The 23,126-nt window shown below is 41.0% G+C and overlaps 1 protein-coding gene across 7 annotated transcripts in view; it reads left to right on the top strand.

The window, feature by feature from the left end:
- Nucleotides 1-23,126, top strand: part of pde4d (phosphodiesterase 4D, cAMP-specific) — a 209,862-nt gene that overhangs the window by 166,170 nt on the left and 20,566 nt on the right. For 6 of the 7 annotated variants that reach the window (XM_080892995.1, XM_080892997.1, XM_080892994.1 and 3 more), the window contains 3 exons: nucleotides 18,620-18,811; nucleotides 21,475-21,511; nucleotides 21,595-21,671. In XM_080892995.1, coding sequence (XP_080749121.1) covers nucleotides 18,620-18,811; nucleotides 21,475-21,511; nucleotides 21,595-21,671 — 306 coding nt within the window. Of the gene's footprint in view, nucleotides 1-7,347; nucleotides 7,811-18,619; nucleotides 18,812-21,474; nucleotides 21,512-21,594; nucleotides 21,672-23,126 lie in introns of those variants that run through there. The other variant, XM_080892999.1, reaches the window with a different exon arrangement.

Genomic DNA, 23,126 nt, shown 5'->3' with positions numbered 1-23,126 from the left:
TCCAGCCTTTTATTTCTCCCTCCGGTCTGCGCTGCATGTGCTTTCTATTCTCCTCTGTACTCTGGTGAGTTTCTGACCTAAACAATAGGTGAGAAAGCTTAAATCCTCCCCAGCCTGTGACTCAGCTGGACATATAAATAGATCACAGGTAACTCATGCATGGCGGCTGTCACACATTAGGTGGCTGCTGTTTAGAATGAAATTCTTGGCAATAGATGTCCTTTCCCTGAGTGGACTATTGACCCTGTCAATTCTCCTTTTCTCATTACACAGTCTGCCACCATGTCCTTAGCAACTGATACCTGATTGGCTGCGAGGACCTACCTGTCCCTTTTGAATTCTGCCAGGTCACCATGGCAACCACATTATAAACATGAATCTAGCAGGGGGACTGTGAAGGCAGGCGGGAAGAGCGAGTCGAGCTGAGGCGAAGGAATTGCTCCTTGACACACATGACAGCTGCCTTTAATGCGGCGTGACTGGCAGAGAGCTGCAAATACAGTACCGCCTGAAGCTCAATTACCAATCAGTTGTTGTCTCTTAATCACATTACCTTTGCTGATTTATCTACTTGAAAACAAATATCCAATCACTCTAATCATATTCAGTCTTCTTGCAACGGTAGGTGCAGTTGCCATGGCCCTGAGCTGCTTCAGTAGCATTAATTCATAGTTACGACTCTCTTTTTCTTCTTATATCACACTACTGCCGTTCAGTTAGCTCAAATGGAGACGCTTTCTTCATTAGCTTCTCCTCTCATTCCCTGTCCTCGTATATAGAAAAAGCTTGGCAACAGTGGGCCAACTAATAAAGCCCTTTCCCTTTCTTATGCCTATTCCTCACAGCCCATCTTAATAATTGTCTTCTGAGCGCTTTAATAAGATTATCTTACTAATCTGCTGCCCTATAATCATTAAATCATTGAAGAAGCCATGAGTCACAGAGCAGTGAGAAGAGTATCTTTGCTGTTGCCCAAACTCTAGCGATACTCACTAAAAAGGCAGAGCTGTGAAGAAATAGTAGTTGCACAAGATAACAAAATATTACAAAAACTGCAAGGTGCTGCATACTAGTCAGTGCTTTTTTGCTTTCTGGATCTCATCGGAATATTAAAAGAGCAGCCAATTAAGTGTAAATCAGTCCAGGCAATGAGAACATTTTTTATAATGGTACTACTCAGTTTTGAGAACCTTGAGTTTTTTTTCCACATTATTTGAAACCTTTGCCTTGTTTAACATGAGAATACACCTTTTCAGCGGTATTTATGACATGAAATGAAAGAAATGAATAATATTTTTAGTGACTTGATGTCATACAGTATGTCCTGCGGATTGCTTAATGCTTCTGTTTCTGTCTTCTCTCTGCCTCCTTCACTCTCCCACTCCCAGGGTGCATTGTCCCTGCCAGTCATGAGAGGACGCAGTAAATCGAAGCCCTCCTTGTCTCTCTGGCACACAGCCAGTTTGTTAGCCGTGTACTGTATTCACCTTTGTACTAACCTGCTACTACTACCTAACCTAACCTACTACTCTGCAACCCTGTCACCTGACCTCGTCATTGATTACACTATTCAGCTTTTCCCTCCACTGTTTTCTTTTCACTTTTCTTCTTCTGTGGCTCTGCAGTATTTTTTTTTTTCCACCCTCTTTCCAGAGTTTAGTCACAGCACAGTCATGGTGATGAAATCCCTTTAAGTATGATTTACAGTGTACTGTTAAAAATAGTTTGTATAACACACACCTTTGGTTTGAAAAGGTGTTGCAGCTTGCATGTAGCGCTCAGATACGGTAGTTCCAGTTTTATAGCTCTGATCCTCAGGGACACTGAGTGACGACAGTCAAACCGTCACCTGGCGCTCTGTCACAGCATGTCGCTGGCACTGATGGTGTGTGGCTGACTAGGCAGCTAAGCAAACATACGCTTGTGTTACAGGTTGTGTTTGTGAGAATACACAAGAGATGTAGAGGTCTGTATCACGTTGGTGTAATGACCTGTGTGTTTTATGTCTGTATATGTTGTGGCGTGTGTATTTATAATACTTGCAGTCAGACAGCGTTGTGTAGGTGTGTGCATGTCTGTGTAGGTGTGCTCATATGGTGCCGGCTCAGTACGAATGAAGGAGCCTGTTTTGTCTGTCATTGCGTCTGTGACTTTGACAGCCTCCTTGTCCACCCAGGAGCCGTTGTCACATGCTGGCTGCTTTTGTCAGAGCAGAGCTGAAGCCTCAACCCCACAGAGGTTTACCGCTCTGTGGGTTTGGGCTGCTTTGTGTTTGCCTTCTTTACCCACCTGTGCATATATTTTCCCTGCAGAGCAGACTGCCCCCTGCTGGCAGCTAAGAAACAAAACACTCCAGTGATTTAGAGCAGCGGTCCCCAACCCCCGGGCCTCGGACCGGTACCGGTCCATGAGTCGTTTGGTACCGGGCCGCGAGAGTTGAGGCTCAGGTGTGAAATGTATGGTTTTCAGGGTTTTTATCGGTTTTCAGCGTTATTTTGTTATCGTTTTGATCGTTAACTCGGTTTTCCTTGGTCTTTTCACGTGTGTTATGAATAAATCTTCTTTTTTTCAGTACCGGTACTAGTTTTATTTTGTTGTATTTATCCGCGACACCTTAAAGGCCGGTCCGTGAAAATATTGTCGGTCATAAACCAGTCCGTGGTGCAAAAAAGGTTGGGGACTGCTGATTTAGAGCTCTTTGTCTTTATAGCAGTGAAGTATCTGAAAATGATATAACATAATAAATGATAGTTGTGTCTTTTAAAGGCCATAAATCTCCTTGCTTAGTGGATCCCATTCCACTCGCAACTCTAATTATGACACCTTATCTTGCAAAACCCACCCATAGGCTTCATTTGAAATAAAATAAAAATAAAAATAATAAACATGTCTTTCCATAATTCGTTTACAAGTGTTCTGGCTCAAACTTAAGTTACTACTGTTCATTTTACATTTTGTAATATAGTGAAAGGCATGTTTTGTGCTGCTCTGCTGCCATCAACAGGTAAAATATAGGAACTACCAGGATGAAACATCGCTCCTATATGGAATGAGGTACTTTACTTCTTTTGTTGCTGTTATTTTTCAGGTCGTCATATTATGTGTAAATGTGCATTGCACAGTCATAGTTTTGCCCCCCCCCCCCCCCCCCCCCAAAAAAAAAGAATTTAAAAGACACTGTCTGGTTTAACATATATTAAAGTATATTATAGCAACGTTATAAACAACCTTCCTCCTGTTTTGTGTAATGTTTACTTGGAGTACTTGGAAAGTATTATTTTACACATTGTACCATCAGTGTAAGCTAATTTCATCATTTGCATGATGGCCCATAATAAGTGGCTTAAGAACTCTTAAAAAACTGAGAGAGAATTTAACATTAAAACACTCCTTAGAAGCTTGTTATTTTATTGCTCCTCTATTTCCAAAATAGATTGGTTTAAATGCATGCAAGCCAGCGTGCAATCATCCCACCCAGTTTCTTGCACATTTTTTTAAAATCTTCTAGTAGTTTGCATGCAGAAGAAATCAGCATGGAAGAAACAAATTCAAGCATTGCTTTGCTCAGTTTCATTTTCTGAAAGAAAAGCTTCATTAGCTCCCTCTTCCTCACATGCATCTCCCCTTCCTCAGTCTCCATATTTCTCCATGCTTTCCTCTTTTTTAGTCAAACCCATACTGAGCCCTCTGCTCGCCTCTCCTCCCCTCTTCACCTGCCTATCTCTCCTCACACACTCCTCCCTCCTTCCTTTCGAGATAGCTCTATTAGGCGTGCCGCTCTGTCACTTCTCCCTGTTTCTCTCTCCACATCTGTCTTTGACGTGAGTCCATGTTCATCATTGGTTAAGAACCGCGTCAAAATGAGTTTGCCAGTGAATTATCTGTCTTTGGAAAAGATAGCCCGGTACCGGCACGCCTGCTCCACCGGGTCACCCTGTGCTACAAACAAGCCCATCGACATCAAACCTCGTGGCAGGAGAGGGTATGGCTCATCTTAGAAACTGAAACTATGTCGCAGAGGGTATGCCAGAGAAGGGACCTAATTTTTTTTCATCTGCATGTTTCGAGTTGTTGGATATTCAATGTATTCTGCTTTTTTTCTCTCTTTTACTTTTTCTTTGTCTTGTGTGTCGAAATTATGGAGTAAATAAGAACATAAGTGGTAAGAGAACTCAGAAGGGAAATTTAGTGAATCTCAAGGGTAGTTATGCGTCAGAGTAATTTCTCTTTATTGCTTTGTGTGTATATTGAGACTATGTTATATGCATGCGTTTTAATTTGTGTTTGTACTACTTCTATAAATGTACACAAAGTCTGTGTGTTCTCTGTTATCAGAGCATTAACTGATAAATAGTTTCACCTGGACAACACAGACCTGGAGCAGTGTTCACACCCAAGTGTTGTGTAAATGGTCGTTGCTTGGTGGCTGCTTGTGTTGTTTAGTTTAGTTCTGCTTTTTTTGTCTTGGCTCTGCTAAACCTTTAGTGCTGGACTGAATAGTGTGTGTGTGCATTTTTGAGTGTCATTGCATCTCCATGAGGAAAAATGTCTTCTTTTACAAAACATGGTTGCGAGCAAGGTAAATGAAAAATATGCAGGTCCAATCAAGTCATTATGGAAAGCTTCAAGTCCTTCTGCAGGACAGGTCCCTTCACTAACTAGACCTGAGCGTAAGCCAATCATCGGAGCACTCTGTCCATTAAGGCTCACACAGAACTGTTAAGACCTTGTTAGGTCAATTTTCCAACTGCATTTCTCTGACAAACATGTACCCCTGAAACTAAGTGTGCTCATCAGCCTGTGCGTGCGTGTCTGTGTGTGTGTGTCTGTGTGTGTGTGTGTGTGCCTCTGTAGCATTTAAATATGAAGCAACAGTAATGGCTGGTGGCGACTGTAAACATATAGATATGGATGGAGCCCTGTCAATACTGTGACCTGCCATCTGTGCTTCACTCCCTTAGTTAAGTGCTATATATATCAGCGTTGGCTCGGGCACCATATACTGAACATCGTCCACGAGAGAGGCTCTTTAAAAAAAAAGAGAGGGCGAGAGAAGAAGAAATCAATAATGCTGTCAATTAATGAGGTTGCTTCATCCATGTTACTGGTTTCATAAGAGGAATATACACATTTCAACACTAGGTGGCAGTAGTGTTTCTCTGAGTTGCACTGAATTGCAGAGTCTGCTATGCAGTTGTTTTAAAGCCAGTAATTTAATGTGCTTATTAGAGAGTAGTTAAAGTATATACAGTATATTCTGAAAATGTACGTATACATGTTATAGTAATTGGTTATGCATGTGTTATACATAGCTTACTATAAACAATATATAACTAAACATAACAAGGCATAAAACAAGTGCTAATAGCAAATAAAATGTAAAAATCCCCCCAAGAGTACAGCAAGTAAGACCCTCACTTCACACATGTGTAAACCACCCACCCCCTCCTCAAACGATCACACCCAACTCTCTTCTTAAGCAGGATAATTTTGTTCTTGATCTTTGTGTCTTGCACCTCTGTGCCCCGGGGATAACGGCTTAGTATAGACTAAATACTCACTATGTATAAATGTGTGTTTGTGTGAATAGATGCGTTTGCTTGTGGGTTACATTTTTATTCACAAGATACAGTAGGGAGGGGAGCCGTATATTGGTTATGCTCAGAGGGATTTGGGACTCGTGCGGTTTTAACGTAGAAGAGAAGCTGCCAGTTTTCTGAGGAATGTCTTTTGTTGTTCTTTCTCTGACCACATGGAATGTGCAGACCGTGGTAATAGGATTAGTTTCACCACTTTGGCCATGTTATAAAGTACATCATTCTGCCATGCTACACTGAAAGCTTTAGATGTGCCTATTACAATTACTTTGAATCACATGACTGCATTTTTTAACTGTATAAAAAACTACCAACCCATCTAAGGCACTGCTTATAGAGGCAGAGGCACTGAGATATCCATCAGGGTGAAAGCTCTCAAAGTGTTCATTTTTGGTCTCCCATGAAATCTTAAGTGGATAGTATGTAAACCTAAACACAGGGCCTCAGCATGAGATTTAAGACAAGCAGGCTAGTGCTTTGTAACTGTGCACATATACGTTTTTAGTGGGGATTAATTTGTTACATGTATACATGTACGGTTAGTGGACCATGTCAATACTGTGACACTTTCACTTTCCTCAGGTCCTCATGGTTCTTCCTTCCTGTGCATTGGAAGCAGATCCTTTTATATAAACTCTGTCTTGTATTGAATTGTATATGTAAATCCTTTTTCTGATGCTTTTTATCTCTTGCTCTATTTCCACTTTTTCACAAAAGACGAGGATAACTCAACTGATGTCACTCGCACTGTGGGTGACAAAGAAAATCTTCTCGGCGCTTTCAAAATAAAAGTGCTCAAATAATGTTTATTGTTATATGGATTGTTTTTTTCCCTGTTTTTGCACTTGGTTGGAGATTTTTATTTCTTAGGGCACAATTGTTGTTTTTTTCCTTTGATCCCATATTTAAAGCATTTTTTAAGCAAATAAGCAAGCTGTGATTAAATATTTTTTAATCAGACTCTCAATAAATGCACCATACTTGCATCTGAATATTCCCTGTGTTGTCTGCTTGGAAGGTGCCATATTTCTTTTGGGATCACATGCTGCAGATGCTGAATGACTGGTGTGACAGACAGCTGTCTGTTTGGGCCTGGTAGAGCCAGTTGAGCTTCTTATATATGTATCTTGAGTGTGAGTGCTGAAATGAGATCACTTAATGTTAAAATATTTAAGATAATAGTGGAAAGAAATGTATTTTCCTGAATACAACAAGGCAGTCAGACTTTATCTTGTTGCCATTTTTAGAAGTTTAGAGGTGAATAAGTTCATTTTTATATATATATACCCAAATTTCCCCTTGTGGAACAGTTAAAGGATTATTCTATTCTATTCATATCTTAGCAGTTTATTCCCTCAGTGTTTACTCTCAATTTGAGTGATGAGTCTTCACAGAAGACACCTGTGTAGTGTGGTTGTACCTTTCTGTATCAGACTGTCTTGACCAGTGGCATTCATAGCTGCTGGTTTCAGGTTACTGTGATAGCAGAGTGATTGACACTTGAGACTATTGTTTGAATTGCCTGGGGATACAAGCCCCGCCCTTTAAAGAATTACTACTACCAAAACAACTCCTCCCACCCAGGACATAGCCCATAGCTGCTGCTCAGGGAAGAAGACAGAGTGGGGAGTCATGTAACTCTTTGACAGGGACACATATAAAAGACAGAGCAAGGGAGACAGAGGTAAGGGGCGGGAGGGGGGGAGGAACAGGAGGAGATCTTATTTCAATCAGTCGGGGAGGGGGGAAAGAGTGAAAAAGAGTAACAGAGCAAGTGCATGGCTGGATTAGGAAAGTGGAAGACCACATGCTGATCTGGCAAGAAAGATAAGAGCAATTGAGTGAGAGGGAGAGCAGGGTAACAAGCCGCCTACTTTCAAATGATCTGAGCTTGACGAGGAGCAGCAGCGTGGTATTGTGCTGGGACGGAGGTTTTGCTGTTGAACAGCTCGGCAGACCTAACCACTCTACCGGACTGTGGGAAGTGAGCTCTCTCTGGATCTCTTCAGACCAGAGAGGACTTTAGGAGCACAGCGGAGGCTGGCCAGTGGGCTCCAGGTGGCCCAGAGGGCGGGTGTGTGTTTGGTTCTATGTGCATGTGGACTGCGCATATGTTTTGTGTTTGAATGTGGAAAGAAGAGCGAGACCATGAGTATCATTCTTAAGCCACGGTCACGCTCCACCAGCTCATTGAAGAACACAGAGGGAATATGGTAAATAGACCAGAAACTTTTTCCCTTTTGGCTGCGTTTCCATGTTAATCCTGCTGCATGTGTTTGTGTGTTTTTTGTGGTTTGTGTGTGTAGGTGTGTGTATTGCTCTATTGTTCTCCATCTGCCTGTTTGTTTCTGTCGCAAATATTTTTTGCTCTTCCTTGCTGGCACAGTCAAAAATCCTTCCTTTCATTGTTTTTGTCAGTGATGCTTTACTGTGTGGTGTGTAGCATCATTCTTCTCCAATCAAAACTTCTCCCACATGCCAGTTATGTGTTTCAGGGACTGTTTTCTGTGGCTTCCTCTGAGATCATGAACCTTACTATTTGTTAGACTGCATCAGACTACTTCATTGACATGAGTCTGGCTCGAAGTGATCCCAGAGTCTTACCCTGAGTATGCTCTTCCCAACTCTCATCTATTCAGCCGAGGAGATTATTTAAAACACAAGACAGCAAAGGCATCATTCATCAAGGAGCGTGTCATGTTGCACCATGCGCTCTCGTGTATGCACATGGCTCCCATTAAATTCAGGATGCAGAATGCAGTGCCAGAAGCGCAACTTGTCCTGGCGTCCCCGGCTTGTCTCCTTCCCCCTCCTGCCTGAGCTTGTCCTTGCCTGTTAGCATTCATGTCTGTATAAGAAACTGCCCTGTGGCTTGAGCTTTGGCAGTTAAAATTCACTTTTTTCACATGGATAATGGATCAGAACAACCTTAGGCAAGTGTATAATGTGCTGAAGTGTCAGAGGTGATGGCAGTGCTTGTGTGGCCCAGCAGCACGTGTTTTAAACCTGACCGACCTTGCGTCAGTCTTCTCACACTGGTATATTTTAAACAGCTCTACAACCTCCCCAACAGAAAAACAAGGCTCAAATGAAGTGAAGACATGCAGCAGTAATTAGGTCTTCCACTGCACTAGTTTCTCCAAATAGTCCTCTTAACAGTCATTACTGTACCTGATACGGTTTGAGAGGGTGTAAAACTCACAGTGTGGCCGTGCATAAAACTGACACTGGTGCTAGTGGTGACTGCAGCATGTAGCTTTCTCTCAATAAAGCCGAGAATCTGGCAGTGCTAGGTTTGTATGAGCCATCTTTTTGAACAACTACCAAAAGCAGCACTCAGCTGGACGAAGCATGCCGCCTCCTCAGTCTGTCCTGCCCTCCTCTCTTCTGTTATTTACTGTTATATGAAGGGTTCTTTCACTAATTCACAGCACTGCTTCTCTTTCATGGTTCTTATTGCTACACTTAGAAGGCAAACATAGATTTGTGACTAATAATGGCGCTTTAAATATCTGAATCGTTAGCGTTATTTCAAGTTATGGGTGACTGTAGGCTTTTTTGTAGCTATATGGTTATGGCGACAGAGCGTGTGTCTGTATGCTCAATTGAATGCTCATGTGATTGCGTGTTTGAGTCTGTATAACACTGTTCCGCGGCCTGGATGTGCGATCTGTCCCCTGACCTGAACAAACTCAAACAGACCCCTCTCCACCCAACCTTGCAAATGTAGGCTTGTGTACATGAACTTTTGGTATCCATCAGAGTGTTAGCTCAGTAAACATGGCTTGAGTTTTGGAGGTGATGGATAAGGAAATGGGAAGGATCGGATGTTTGTGATATCTGGTTAACTTCATACCCGAAGAAGCGCTTTTTCCCCTTTTCCACCCACTTTGTAATCATCAGTAATATCTGGTGTGATCAGATAAAGAATGAAAGAGCAGGAAATGTGTGATTTTAAACTTGAGCGTTTGCATCTGGCTTTTGTCAGTCCCCGTTGAGCATTTCAGGCAGGCAGTAAATGCCAAAGGTTACGTGTCTGGCCTGTCATAGGGCCTGAAAATGTGCAAGTTATCAAACATTTTTCCCAGGTTTGACCTTTAGCAAGCCAGTCCTAAGATGATGCATTAGACTGAAAATAGGTCTATATTTAAGTGGAGCTCAATGTATGTAGGAGCAGAGCTGTGTTGCTTTGCTTTGAAATATGTGAACCGAGATGACGCAGCATTGCCATGGTGACCTCCGTCTTTGTCAGTCTTTCATGATTGACTGACTTTTCTGAATGGTGCAGAGAGTGTGCGCTAAGGTAGTGTCACAGCTTACAGTGAAGGATTGGCATTATTGTATTTGACAGGGCAAGAAAAACCAGATGGAAGAAGTGGGAAAACAAGAGACTGCAAGAAGCTGGGAATTAAATTCAAACAAACATAAAGCTTTACTGAAAACAAGGACATTACAATTTGCTTTCTTCTATGTTAGAGTTACACTTAAATAAACTCCTATATAAAATGTTACCATCACTAAAATTCACTAGTCAGTGACACAGTGAATTTCAGTGATGATTTTAAACGCCAAAGACAGATTTTTTGATGCATTTGCCAACGGATGAGTGCTAATTTCATGTAATGTGTGTGCATTTGCAAAGCTGCTTGTGCCAATGAATGTGTGACGATGAAGGGCTGTGCATGAGTACGGGGCAGATAGATGACGAGTGTCTTGGTTATCAGCGAGTAGTCTGACACTTATCAGCCTGACCTAATGCATTTAGGGTATTGGCCTCCTCATAGTCTGTTTTTTCAGTTACTCATGTTGTTGTTGTTGTTGTTGTTGTTGTTAATTTAATCTGAAAGCAGCCTTTTCTGTCATTTTTAATAAAATATGACAGGGAAAGTGCTGAGCATTACCATGGTACAGTATTTTGGCCAGGTCTCTTAGTATAAAAGCGGAACAGCAGACATGAGGGAGCCATTCTCCCATTATTAGGTTCACCATTGTGCTTATAAGCCTGTGCAGAGAAGAAGGTTGAGCCCCAGATGCTCGCACAGCTAAATTTCTTTCCTTTAGAGTCAGAGTCGTTTCACTGAATTTCCTTTTTCTAGACTCATCACAACTTAATCTTAGAGGTATCATAACACCGTGACACAATAAATGAGTGCTCACCGGTCAGAAATGTGCTACTGTGAGGAGTATATTCTTTAAAAATGTTAGCGAGTTGCTACAGCAACAGTAGCTAGTTATAAGCTAACATTATACCAGCTAACATTAGGTTCAAGTGTCCAAAAAAAATCACACTTTCCTTCTGATAAAGAATTTAATTATATTCTCACATCATGTTTCTTTGCTAATTACCCAAGACTGAAAACTTCTATGTTCATATGTTGATTTTTATGCTTGAACACTTTGACGGTGTCATCTTTGCCTCAAGATGGGACTTCACTAATAAGCGGGTGACGTGTCTGTGGTTACGTCCAACTTTTGTAGACAGTTTTTAAATATTATTTTATGATAGTTAGTTTCAGTTTACTAAAACATACAATATCAGTACTAGAGCTGGGCGATATGAGATTTTTTCATATCACGATATGTTTTTTTCATTTCAGGCGATAACGATATCTATCACGATATAAGCCAAATAACTATATTTGTAAGATTTAAATGTGCTGTTGCTCACAAGTAAAATGTGAAATAATCAGCAGCTTGTTTTTATTTAAATATTTATTTCCCATAATAAGTTCAACAGGGTAGATGTACTTAAGGAACATGAGACTTTTTCAGATAAATAAAGGCAAATATTGCAAACTACACAAAAGGCAGCCGCTAAAGCGTTTAAGTTTCAAAACAGAACAAACGAAACAGACTAAATTGTCAATTCCACTTAGAAACAAAATATTAATTCTAAAAATAAATCTTAGTTTGTGTTACAGAAGAACAGACAAAACTGACTAACTTTTGTCAATATCAAATAAACTGAGAACTAAAAGGAAATTCTCAATCTCTCCTTGTTGTATAGCTTAGCTTTTCAAACAGTTTTAACAGTTACTTTAGTCTGACAAAAGCCGAATGACGAATTAGCGCTTCCAGTCAGAGACTGAGGCTACGTCCACACGTACACGGGTATTTTTGAAAACGGAGATTTTCCGTTTTCGTTTTAAAAAATAATCCCGTCCACACATAAAGGCAGAAATGAAGGAAAACGCTGCTATGAACATGCCAAAGCAGCAGGTGGCGCTAGATTCCTAACCGTGCAGAAATGTTGGCCAATCAGAAGTCTAGAAGCCTCGGTGGGAAAAAGTAAACAAAGCTGGGGCATAGAAGCAGAACCGAGTCGTATGTGTGGAGGGACAGTAACTGTGTGTATATGTAAGCATTTAAACACTGCAGAGAGTAGAATTAACAGTATTGTAGAAATTCATTTCACCGAAACAATAACGTGGCGCACAGTGTGACGCATGCACCAGTTTATTGTATTTCCAGACTTGCTTTCGGCACAATTTACAGTGCACGCTACTCTGTTTTTTGTCAGACTTGAAATAGCCGAAATACCTTCACACTACGGAACTTCTATGGCTCTTCCGTTCGACAATCTCTCCGGCATTGGAACCATCATCTGTTTTCTCTTCGGTCACGCTCGGTTGATTTTTCTAGTCGGCACACTCATTTCCTCCATTACGCGCTGGCTCCATTACCCGCTGGCTGCTTCCCAAACAAACACACGTGCGGCTTGGCACTTGTGCTGTACGTAACAAGTCACGCGACGTGACGCTGCGGCTGTGATTGGTTCGGCTCTGCGCTACTTAATTTAGATTGGCTGACCTTTTTTTTTTTTTTTTTTTTAAGAGGACGAGAGCGGCGAGGTCTATCGCGATAGCTTAATTTCTCTATCGAGTAAAAGTTATATCGCGATACATATCGTTATCGTTCTATCGCCCAGCTCTAACAGTACCAAAACAGCTCTTTTTGTACTTCAGAATGAAGAATTTAGACATAATTTTAAAACCTCAAAAAAATTGTTGCTTTTATTTTAAGTATGCAAAATAGTCAAGTCACTCTGTACTGTACTGTACTGTACTGTATTTGCATTACATCCAGTGTTACCTTTAACAACTATTCAAAAAGTTTGCATTCATAGAAACTAAAATCAAGCCAGGTGCACATGTACTACCCAACAACATGGTCGTTTCCGAGACAGGTTCTAAACTATCATAATTTTAGTTTCAGACATATGAAAAAAAAAAAGAAAAGTTTCAGACATATGCTACTTTTTTTTATCAGAGCACATTGTGTTTAGCCTGTGTGCTTTTCAGTGGTGAAAAATCACAAAATAAATCACGTACATTTAGGACTGATGATACCATCAAGCAGAGGTGTTGGCTCTGCAGTATCTCCAGCAAACAAACATAGCTTTTCTGTTATTCAACATATGCCTGCAACAAATGTGTCATCCGTGCCCACTCTTCCATCTGTGGATGTTACAGTACTGTGGGGTTTTTTTCTTCTTATCTTAAGTCATGGGTGGTTGTTTTGCATTTAGAGCAGGGCCAGGTTTACCACACACTTCAGGATCATGTACCTCACGCCTACAAACATGCACGGGATCACAATCCTCTTAAATACATACACATTTGAATGCTTATACATGCGCAGTTCTTTCCTTGTCCAACTCTGCTGCCTGCTCCCCTCTGTGCCCTCGGCTTTCTAAAATAAATCCAGTGTCATCTTTCCTCTGTCTGCTTCAACGCGTCTCTGTTCTGATTCGCACAACTGCACACTTTCCACATTTAAATATGCATCAATTTGATTATTTATATATATTTTTTAAAAATGATCCCTTTCACTTTTTTTCAGTTTATGAGATCTTTTTAGACACTGTGCATAAACTCAAAGGAAAACATTGTGTCTCCATTACGTATTGTGTCTGGTACTGGTGCAGATTTTCTTGTCCACCAACTCTGAATGACTGTTGGAAAAACAGAGCCTCACTATCTGCAACTCGGCTTATTATTTGTCAAAGACACTTGTGCACTGACCTCTTTCTCCAGTGCATCTCCCCGTAGCTCTATCACGTCATCTCCCGTGGTGTTTGTAATTGCTCAAGTGACCCAGGGCTAAAAATGAATGAGTCAGTGATCTATGCCATTTAGAGTGTGTGCTGGAGACGGACGGACAGAATGGGAGAACTGACGGAGACAAAAATGATGTAGAGCCAGACACAAAAAGAGAGGCGATAAAAGAGCTGTGCAGTGTCCTTAGGCATGTATGTGACCCAGCCACGTCCTGCAGTAGAAAGTCACAGCAGCCACTATTCATCTATCTCAGTGCGCTTAAAGTTTCTTATTTTTAAATGGACCACTGCTTTGCTACAGTAAATTTGAAAGGTTTTTGGCAACAGTCCACCCTCCCTTTTTCCCCCCATGCAACCCAAACTCAAACATGAAACTCCACTCCTGTGAGAAACTTTGCTCCAAATATTCATGTATGCTCTTGTAGCTGCGCACTGTGGATGCCACGCACTCTATAAGGTACTTTTATGTTAGCATGTGTGTCCTCTTCTCTTTTTTTTTCAGTGAATCATCTTCTCACACAGGCCTGATTTTGAGCTTTACATGTAATAGAGAGACATATATTTATATAAATTAATAGGTTGGAAAAGTGCATTTAATGAAGTTTTTGTTATAAACTTGTGTATAACTATAGCTATTTGGCATTTTAACCCAAATTGACAAACCTATTCCAAGGAAGCTTTCTGATCATGTGCAAAAAAGGAAAGGCCAGTGTAAAACTAGCCTGGACTCTTATTATCTATTCGTCTGTCCCTTATTTTGTCCAAGACAAAATAGTGAGGCAACCTTAAACCTTTCAATGTGGAATAAGACAAGTGTTATCCTTATGATGTTCAGCAGATGGGATGTCTGGAACTCTATTAAAGAGCTTTCTGTCATCAATCTAGTGCTTGCAGATCAAATGTTTATTTCCTTGCCTATTATATATATCTCAGTTCTGGATCACTCCTTTTTGGGTAAACAGAGGATTTCCATTCTCTTAAGCCCTGAGGTAACACAGGGGTTTTCCCCCCTGTTTTTTTTTAACAGTAATTCTCATGTATTTACTCATGTGTTGTTGTTGATTGTCACAACATAGTCATAGGGGTGTTGACGTTATTCTGTTCTTCTGTTTTCTGCTTGCTGAACGCAGGAAAAAAGCTATATATTCCCACTATGATGTCATTGCCCGTTCAATACCCCACTAATTCAAGCACATAGATCCATTGTGTCATTCCTGAAGAGGGTGTGTCAGTGGAATGACACTGTACACATACCCTCGCATGCTGGGAGAGGGGTTACGTGTCTCTGGTTTTAGGCGCAAATGGGAGTAGACGGTGATGTCAAAGTAGGTGCGATAATGAATCGGTCGTTACGCATATGCTGAGTATTCTCTTTCAACACTTTCACGGTGTCATCTTTGTCCTGTTTGCACACATGAGCCGCACACCCATTAACACTTCACTACAGAGCAGCTGGAGAACGGACCGACTTGTGCAAGGAATGCCAACTTATCAGTCACTTGTGTGAGTATGTGTTTTCACACCTGCAGTGAGGAAAACAGATGGATTACCTGACGTGATAAAAAAAGTGTGTGGAAAAGGGGGTTGTGTGTGTGTGAGTGAAGATAAAACTGGTTTAGAGTGACACACTTCTAGAAGAGAAGTACTTTGGGAAGGAGATGGGGTGATATGCAAGGCAAGAGCTGCTATAAGAGTTTGAGTAGGCATGTGTTTGTGTGTGTGAGAGAGAAAGATGGATATAGTCATGTACCATGACTGCAAACTACTTTGCAAGGTGACAAGGGCAATACCGTTGCCTTTTCTTGCATAAGGCAGCTAGCCAAGCTATCAAATTCCACAATCAAAGCTTGCACTTGTTTATCTTTCTGCCACTCCATGAGATTACAGCGGTGACATTTAACCATTTAATTACTGTAGAAAATATGCCCAGCATGTCCTGTGTATTACCTTGGGTATCTGACCATTTAGATGCGCAGATTACAAAGTAACTGCACTACAAACGTAATCTGCTTTATTGTATTCCTATTTCTATACCATGTATGAAATTCATACATTGGGCATCAAATGGATATCAGTGACACTTGGATTATAACATGTAACAGAGAGAGTGAGTGGGAGAGAGAGACAGCCCATCCATAATGAATGGTCCTAGGAGTGTAAGGCTGATACTTGGACTGTGTCAGCGATATTGCTCTGGGGGAGGAAAATTCAGCATAATGACTTGTTCTTCCTCACAAAGTCCCTCGTGTTCACAAACAAAAACCCAGATTTTGTCATTATAAAGTCATTAGATGTAGCTCTTGGGTCAGTGAGTTGTCTTTTGCTTAGCCCCCTTTTTTTTGTAACCATCAACCCGGCGGCGGGCCTATTTTATAAGCAGTCTTCAAACGACTGTAACACCTTTACCATTTGTGCAAGAGACAAAATGCAAACGGTTTCGGAAAGAAGAGAAAACGAGCTTTGTGAAGATATTTGGTGTATCACGGTAGCCCAAAGCACTCACAAGGCACTGCTGTCTAAACACAGTAAAAAAATCAGCGCTTCCTAGATTTTACTATGTGTTTCAGGTTACCGTAACTCCTCAACCAATTTGGGCTAGAGAGAACATTAAAATGGTTCCTGAAAGATGAGAATTATGACTCTATGATACTTATGAAGGGTTAAGTTGGGAAATAAACTGCAGAAATCGTACACGATCAATACTTTGTCGTTTTGTAGTGAGAAGGAATGTTTCAGTAATGTTTTAGGGACATGCTTTCTATACTATGCAAGCATGTATTTGTGCACGCTCGAAGTGCTCGCTCTGTTCTTGGCTTCCTGTGCTCTTCCACATGGAAGATGATCGAGTACTGGACACCACTGACAGGTTAAATCTGTGTTAGTTTTATTTCAGAGGATGCTGATAATCAAGAAGATAACAATTATAATGATAGAGATGTCATTCTTATGTGCATTGAGCAGCTTCCTGAGGGGAATCCCCCCTGACCTTTGCATTTACACCAGACAAGATTATGGGACTGCTTAGTAGCTGTAGCAATAAGGCAGATATCCCTGATGATTAGCGTTAGTCATCACCTGGGTGAACAATCACCTAGGAGACTAAGAAGCTCACCATGACGTCCCAGCCGGAAATGGTGTCACTGGTTAAGAAATACCTCTCAGCTATGAGTCAGTGGCGTTATTGGAGCAGGGGTATTCCCAGTGGCTCTCTGTGCAGTCTTTAAACAAAGGTTAATGTCTGTAGTTGTATGTTTGATGGCTCTGTATCGTGCAACATTTGTCATTTACTGTTAATGATGTGCTAATTAGCCTGCCACCAATCATAATCAGCTACATAATAAATGGATGGCTCATTATAATTGTAATAGATGAAACTCGTGAGTAATTTAATATCAGCCAACAGTCCACAAGTAGCGTGGACCCGTGGGGCTGACATACCTATGGAGTAGACGTGCGTTATGCTTTTTCAAAGCTCATCACCTTGGGTAATGGGGGGAGCGTGTTATCCCTAGAGCTGCTGAAGTCAAATGCAACAGCACGTAAGGGAGAAAAACTGAGGGATTGTGTGACTGTGTGTTGAGCTATTTCTTTAAGAGCACATTTTGTGTTGGTGGACAGGGCACATGTAAGAATATAAGATGAATAACAGCATTATGTAAGAATATGCTAATTAGCCATATGCTCATTTTGCTCATGCTAGTTAGCCAAGTGGAGCTAGTAATGACTTGTTAAGGCAAGCTAGTCTCTACAAAGCTAATGTGTAAGGCTCATTCAGATAAAGAGAACAAAAAATGCGTCAGAATTACGCAGTTTATTTTATGTTGATGATCCAATCTTAAATTAATTAAGTGACTGTGATTGGGGTGATAAGATACTTTTATCTCTCCCTTAAACTCGTTGTGAATCATAGACTATAGAAAACAACATGGACATTTTTTGTCTGTCACCAGCTTAGATTTTAAAGTGTGATGTGGATCTGATTGTGAAGAGAACATGTGAGTAACAAAGTAGGCCAGCTCTAATAGGTATGTTGGATTACTACCCTCATGGGCACTAGCAGGTACCATAATATACAAAATGATTATCTTATTCCATTTAATAAGTTTTTACCGTGGTAATTATCCAAGGGGAACATACATTTGTTTTCACATTGACCTTTCTACAGCTGGATTTCTTTTTTTGAGCCACATTATTTGCTTCCCGCTGGCAAATAAACAGAATGCAGGTTGTATGCTTTGCTTTTCAGACCTGGAAGCTAAGCCCTACAAAGACATTTTTAAAAAGAAAAATAAGTCCAGCATGTTATGCACATTAGATTGGGCAGATTAAGAAAAAACTGCACATCAAAATTCTTCTGTTTTATTTTATTCCTATGCCATGTATGCAATTCCTACACTGGACATCACGTGGATATCAGTGACACTTGGATTATAACATATAACAGAGAGAGTGAGTGGGAAAGAGACAGCCCATGCATAATGAATGGTCCCAGGAGTGTAAGGCTGATACTTGGGCTGTGTCAGCGATATTGCTCTGGGGGAGAAAAACTCAGCGTAATGGCTTAGTCTTGCTCACAAAGTCCCCCAACCAGAAATCAAAAAAAATTATTATAAAGGCCTTCTTTTCTGTACGGTCTATGCTAATAATTAAAACCATGTCTGGTATGAACCTAACTATGGATTTGGAGATTTACCAAACCAACCAGTGGACATGAGAGCCTGGTGCTGCAATGAAAAGTCATCAGCATCGCTAACATGTGACTAATGTGTACATAAATCCTGTGTTTTCCGGAAGCATAGATAATTGGGTTTTATTCTGGAAATTTCCCTTCCTTTTTTTCACCATTGAACTTCAGAAATTTTGCTTGAATCTGTCAGTGGTAGAAATCTCACTTTGCAAGATCAAATAACTTTTTTCACATACTGATTCTGATATTTGTTCTTTTCTCTTTATCTAATTACAGTTTCGATGTGGACAATGGCACATCATCAGGTCGAAGCCCCCTGGACCCAATGGCCAGCCCGGGCTCAGGCCTCATCCTGCAGGCCAATTTTGTCCACAGTCAACGGAGAGAGTCATTCCTCTACCGCTCTGACAGCGACTATGACCTCTCACCCAAGTCCATGTCGCGAAACTCCTCCATTGCCAGTGACATGTGAGTAAATGGTATCTTCTGCTTCCATCCCAACTTTCATAAAATTAACAATAATCCTGTTGAATCCTGATAAATGTCTTCTTCTTCAGCTTGAACTTGAGACCGGTAGAGTTTGGGATTAGTGAGATAACTTTAGTTTTAAATCTGGGTTTGCAAAGTTATGCTGGTTTACTTCTAAAAGAGTTATATAAAGATGATAATTCAATCATAACTGGCATCAGAGCACATTAGGTTGGGTATAACAGATCACAGAAAACCATGACCAGCTGACCAACCCATTCTCTAAAAAAATAGCAGCACAATTTTTAGAAGATCCTGTGTTGCTCAATGCAGGGATAGTGTGAGTGTCTCCAGTTTTGAGAGGAATTTGGATTCTCGGTCATGGTTCCAGCTGAAGGAATAAGGATAAACATGTCCTACACACCTTTTGAATGCATATAAGAAACACTTTTTATAGCGTACACAGATGTAGTTGCAGAAATATCTTCCTTTGCTTTAATGACAGGACAGAGTGTGCAGTCTTTCCTTTCTGGCTTTGCTTGCAGTATCTGTATTGCTTTGAGCCTGTATTATGTTCTTTTAATTCGTCGTACTATTCCTAGATTAAAGTTTATTCTTCATATGAAAAAATGTGCAGCTGTCCGTGTCTGCGATTATTCATCTGGCGACAGCACCAAGCTTTTTACGTGAACTTGCACACAGCTAAGCCCAAAAAATGTGGATTGACTTACTGTGTTTATAAGCAGTGTCAGGGTCACTGTGACTGCTTAGCATTGTTGTGGCTGTTAGGCTTAGTGGAGCCATGTAACAGAAAGATGTCCCAGGTATTTTCAACTCGCCCTGTAATACAGTCCCCAGGTCTCAAAGCTTCCATCCTTTGGGCCTTATGGAACGTGTGCATGGCCTGCAGATGATTCTGGTGTCATATCTATTCTTGGCCACATTCAGCAGCACAGAAAGGGCACGGTGTAACAAACCATTCACAAGCATCCGTCTATAGGTTTGTTTTCTCAGAGTTACTGGTTTGTGTCTCCTAAAGATAATGGGAAGGATTTGTGCTCTGAAATGTTCACTTTTATGTCTTTGTTTTATCATTTATCTTTTATAATCGTGATTTTACATTATCTTACAGCTGTAGCAAAGAACTCAGACTTCCCAGTAACACACAAATCAGCTGGTATCTCCAGGGTCAGAGTATATATATTGATAGCTCTTTCGTGTTTCCCACACAATGGTGCCTATCCAGTTACATGTACTGTACACTTTGTGCTACAGGAAATAAAAATATTGACAAAAAGAGCACTTGGATCTGCCCGAAGGAAAGACAAATAGACAAAAGGATGAATAATAAGGAGTTGCAGTAACCTTAGACCTTGTTCTTGCTGCTGCTTTTTGCTCTGTGGTATTACACTAGTTACCATGTTTTAAAAAAACCTGCATGTTTCTCTCTTTTACATCTTACAGGATGAAATTTGGAAGTACAATAAGAAAGCTTTATGAAATACTTAATAGCATAGCTTTATAAACATAAATCCAGGTCAAGTCAATGGAAGGAAATTGTTTTCAGCGACCTCTAAAGTTCAGAACTCTCCAGAAATTATAGGAAAACTCAAAATTCCATCCATCCATTATCTTCCGCTTATCCTCATTACAGTCACAGGGGCTGGAGCCTATCCCAGCTTCTCTCGAAATAGAGGTAGGACAGGATGTATCCCCCCCCCCCGTCGCGCCCCTGCCTGTTACATTTAAAAAACAGAAGTCGACCCAAAGTGCTTTTATTTAGTGGAATTTGCAAATTGATGACATTTGCTTTATAAATCGAAATAGACTGCTTTCCCATAAGCTGCCTTTTTAGGTTAAAACTACTGGTATCAGTATTGGTAGTGCCATTACTGGCCTTGTATTTGCTGTCAGATCGATACCAAAATTTGCAGTATTTGCTGCACTGGTGCTGCCAGGTGTTCACAGAGCAGAGCCGTGGGGTTGTTCAGCAGTGCAGTAAAGCAAAGAGGCTCTGTGACACTAATCATCACCTGAAGCTGTTTATGGTGTTCACATAACTTGGAGGTCAGCAGGTACTGACTCAAAGTTTACTGATTAAATTTATTTTACCTTGGTTGACTGAGAAAGGCTTTTCTCTCCCTTAACAGTGTTCAGTGAGGTGTCCTTAAGCAAGGCTCATAAACCCCAGCTCCAGGACCAGCGTGTCTAGCGACAATAAAAAAAAATGGGGGCAATCAGTGAAGACAAGACAGAAATGTGCTTAGCTAACTTTTACCTGGGTAAATAAAAGTCAGTAAAAACATGAAAGAAGAACTTAATGATCCCTATAGGTGTAGATAGGGGCAAAGAAATGGAAAGAAGAGGTGCAAAAACAGCTTCCATGTTTTACATTATCCAGTACCATGAGAATAGGTTTGGTAGTTACTGCAAATGTCATTGAGCTACCTTACGTGTACAGTTACACAACAATAAAGCCCCTCAGTTCTCTCACTGAAGCCTAATACTGCCTTTAAACTATTGAACATTGTGAAGTATATGGCCTCCTCTGATTTGTGAACATAGGGACAAAGGCATGGAAATGAATCACCCTTCTGCTGCTGAATCATTATCATTATACTGTGAGTCTGCGTCTAACATAAAACTCTCTCTGTTTCTTCCAGTCATGGTGATGACATGATTGTAACACCCTTTGCACAGGTGAGCGGTTGCACCAGTTTTGATGTCTTGACGCCTTACATACTGCCATAATGTGACGTTCAATTCTGTCATGTCCCCCTCAGGTTCTTGCAAGCTTGAGAACTGTACGAAACAACTTTGGTGCATTAACTAACCTACAACAAGACAGAACATCCAATAAGTAAGTTTGGAAGGCTGTAAAGCTTTACTGAAACAAAACCTTGCTGTAGTGAGAGGACTCTAATAATCAGTGTGACCAGCTTATGATATCTGATCACAGTCACCTTATGGCTGAGTTGTTCTACTCTGCATGTGGCAGTAATTTGTCATTCACATCCAGTGGTGGTCCTAGCCTGTTTGGCGCCCTGGGCGAAATCTCCCTCTGCCCCCCCCCCCCCCCCCCACACACACACACACACACACACACACATAAAACATATTAAGGATTGTACATTAACAAAAAACTGTTGTCGGAACCATACTGAATTTCACCAGAGAAACACACACACACATATGAAAAGAGAGAGAGTATGCATAGTATGCAAACGGCTACCAAACAGCCATCATAATTCATCATACAATGAGAACAGGACCAATCAACAACTGACAATGACTAATTAATATTAAAATCTGTAACATACTGTATTGTTTGGAGTTTAGTCTGTTACTGTAACCCACATAATTTCCTTAATTTAATAAAGTATTCTGATTCTGATGGTTTCAGGATGACCTGCCATTATCCAATGACACATCTGCTTACCTGTATCTTTTGCTCGTTTCTCCTCCTCTTCTTTTCTCTTTTTTCTAAACTGAGCACCTGATGGCTTTGAACTTTTCTTGTCCATCTTCCATTGGTTTTAATTTTGCACTCCAATATGAACACAAATCCCCCAACTCGAGGATCGCCACGACATAACCTAATAGACCTACACCTTAATTCACAGACTCGCTTTGTCTAGGGTTTATTTCTGGGATTTCGCACAACTCAGGACTCAAAACATCAATACATAATGGGCTTGGATTTACAACACTATGAATGAAATGTGCTTTGTTTCGAAGCAGCCGGCCCCTCCCCTTTCGACGGGTTGTGTGTTTGAGACTTTAAATCATCAAACTGTAAAATAGAAATTTTAAATTGTTACCCCTCTCTTTACCCCTGGTCCTAAAGTGTATGTTTATTTTCTTACTCTTCTTATATTTATTGTTTGTTTACTTGCACTGCTGTAACTGGAGCCTCGTCGTCTCGTCTCTCTATATACTGGACTGTATGTAGCGGAGATGACAGTAAAGTTTACTTTGACTTCAGCAGCAGGCTGTTTGTCTGGTGTTTTTGTTGGTTTGTTTGTTTTTATTTTGTTTTATTTTGCGAGTTGGTTATTAGATGCTGCTTCAGCCAGCCAGAGAATCCCCCGCCGCCCCGTCCTCTCCTCCCTGTGCCGCACGCAGCAGGCGCACCTTGCAAACGGAGGGCGCCCTTACTCCCAGCAAATGGGCGATAGAAAACCGATCGGTGCCTGTGCCATTCCTAATATGCGCTGGCATGATGTCAGGGCAGCATGAGAACGAGCAATTTTTAAAAAAAATTTTTTTGCCGATGCCCGTGATGCCGACCCCCACCACGATGCTGCCCCGGGCA

Source organism: Rhamphochromis sp. 'chilingali' (genome assembly GCF_963969265.1).
Source record: "Rhamphochromis sp. 'chilingali' genome assembly, chromosome: 10".
Lineage (NCBI taxonomy): Eukaryota > Metazoa > Chordata > Actinopteri > Cichliformes > Cichlidae > Rhamphochromis > Rhamphochromis sp. 'chilingali'.
Note: the sequence above shows the minus strand (reverse complement) of the source record. Positions and strands in the feature narration are given on the sequence as shown.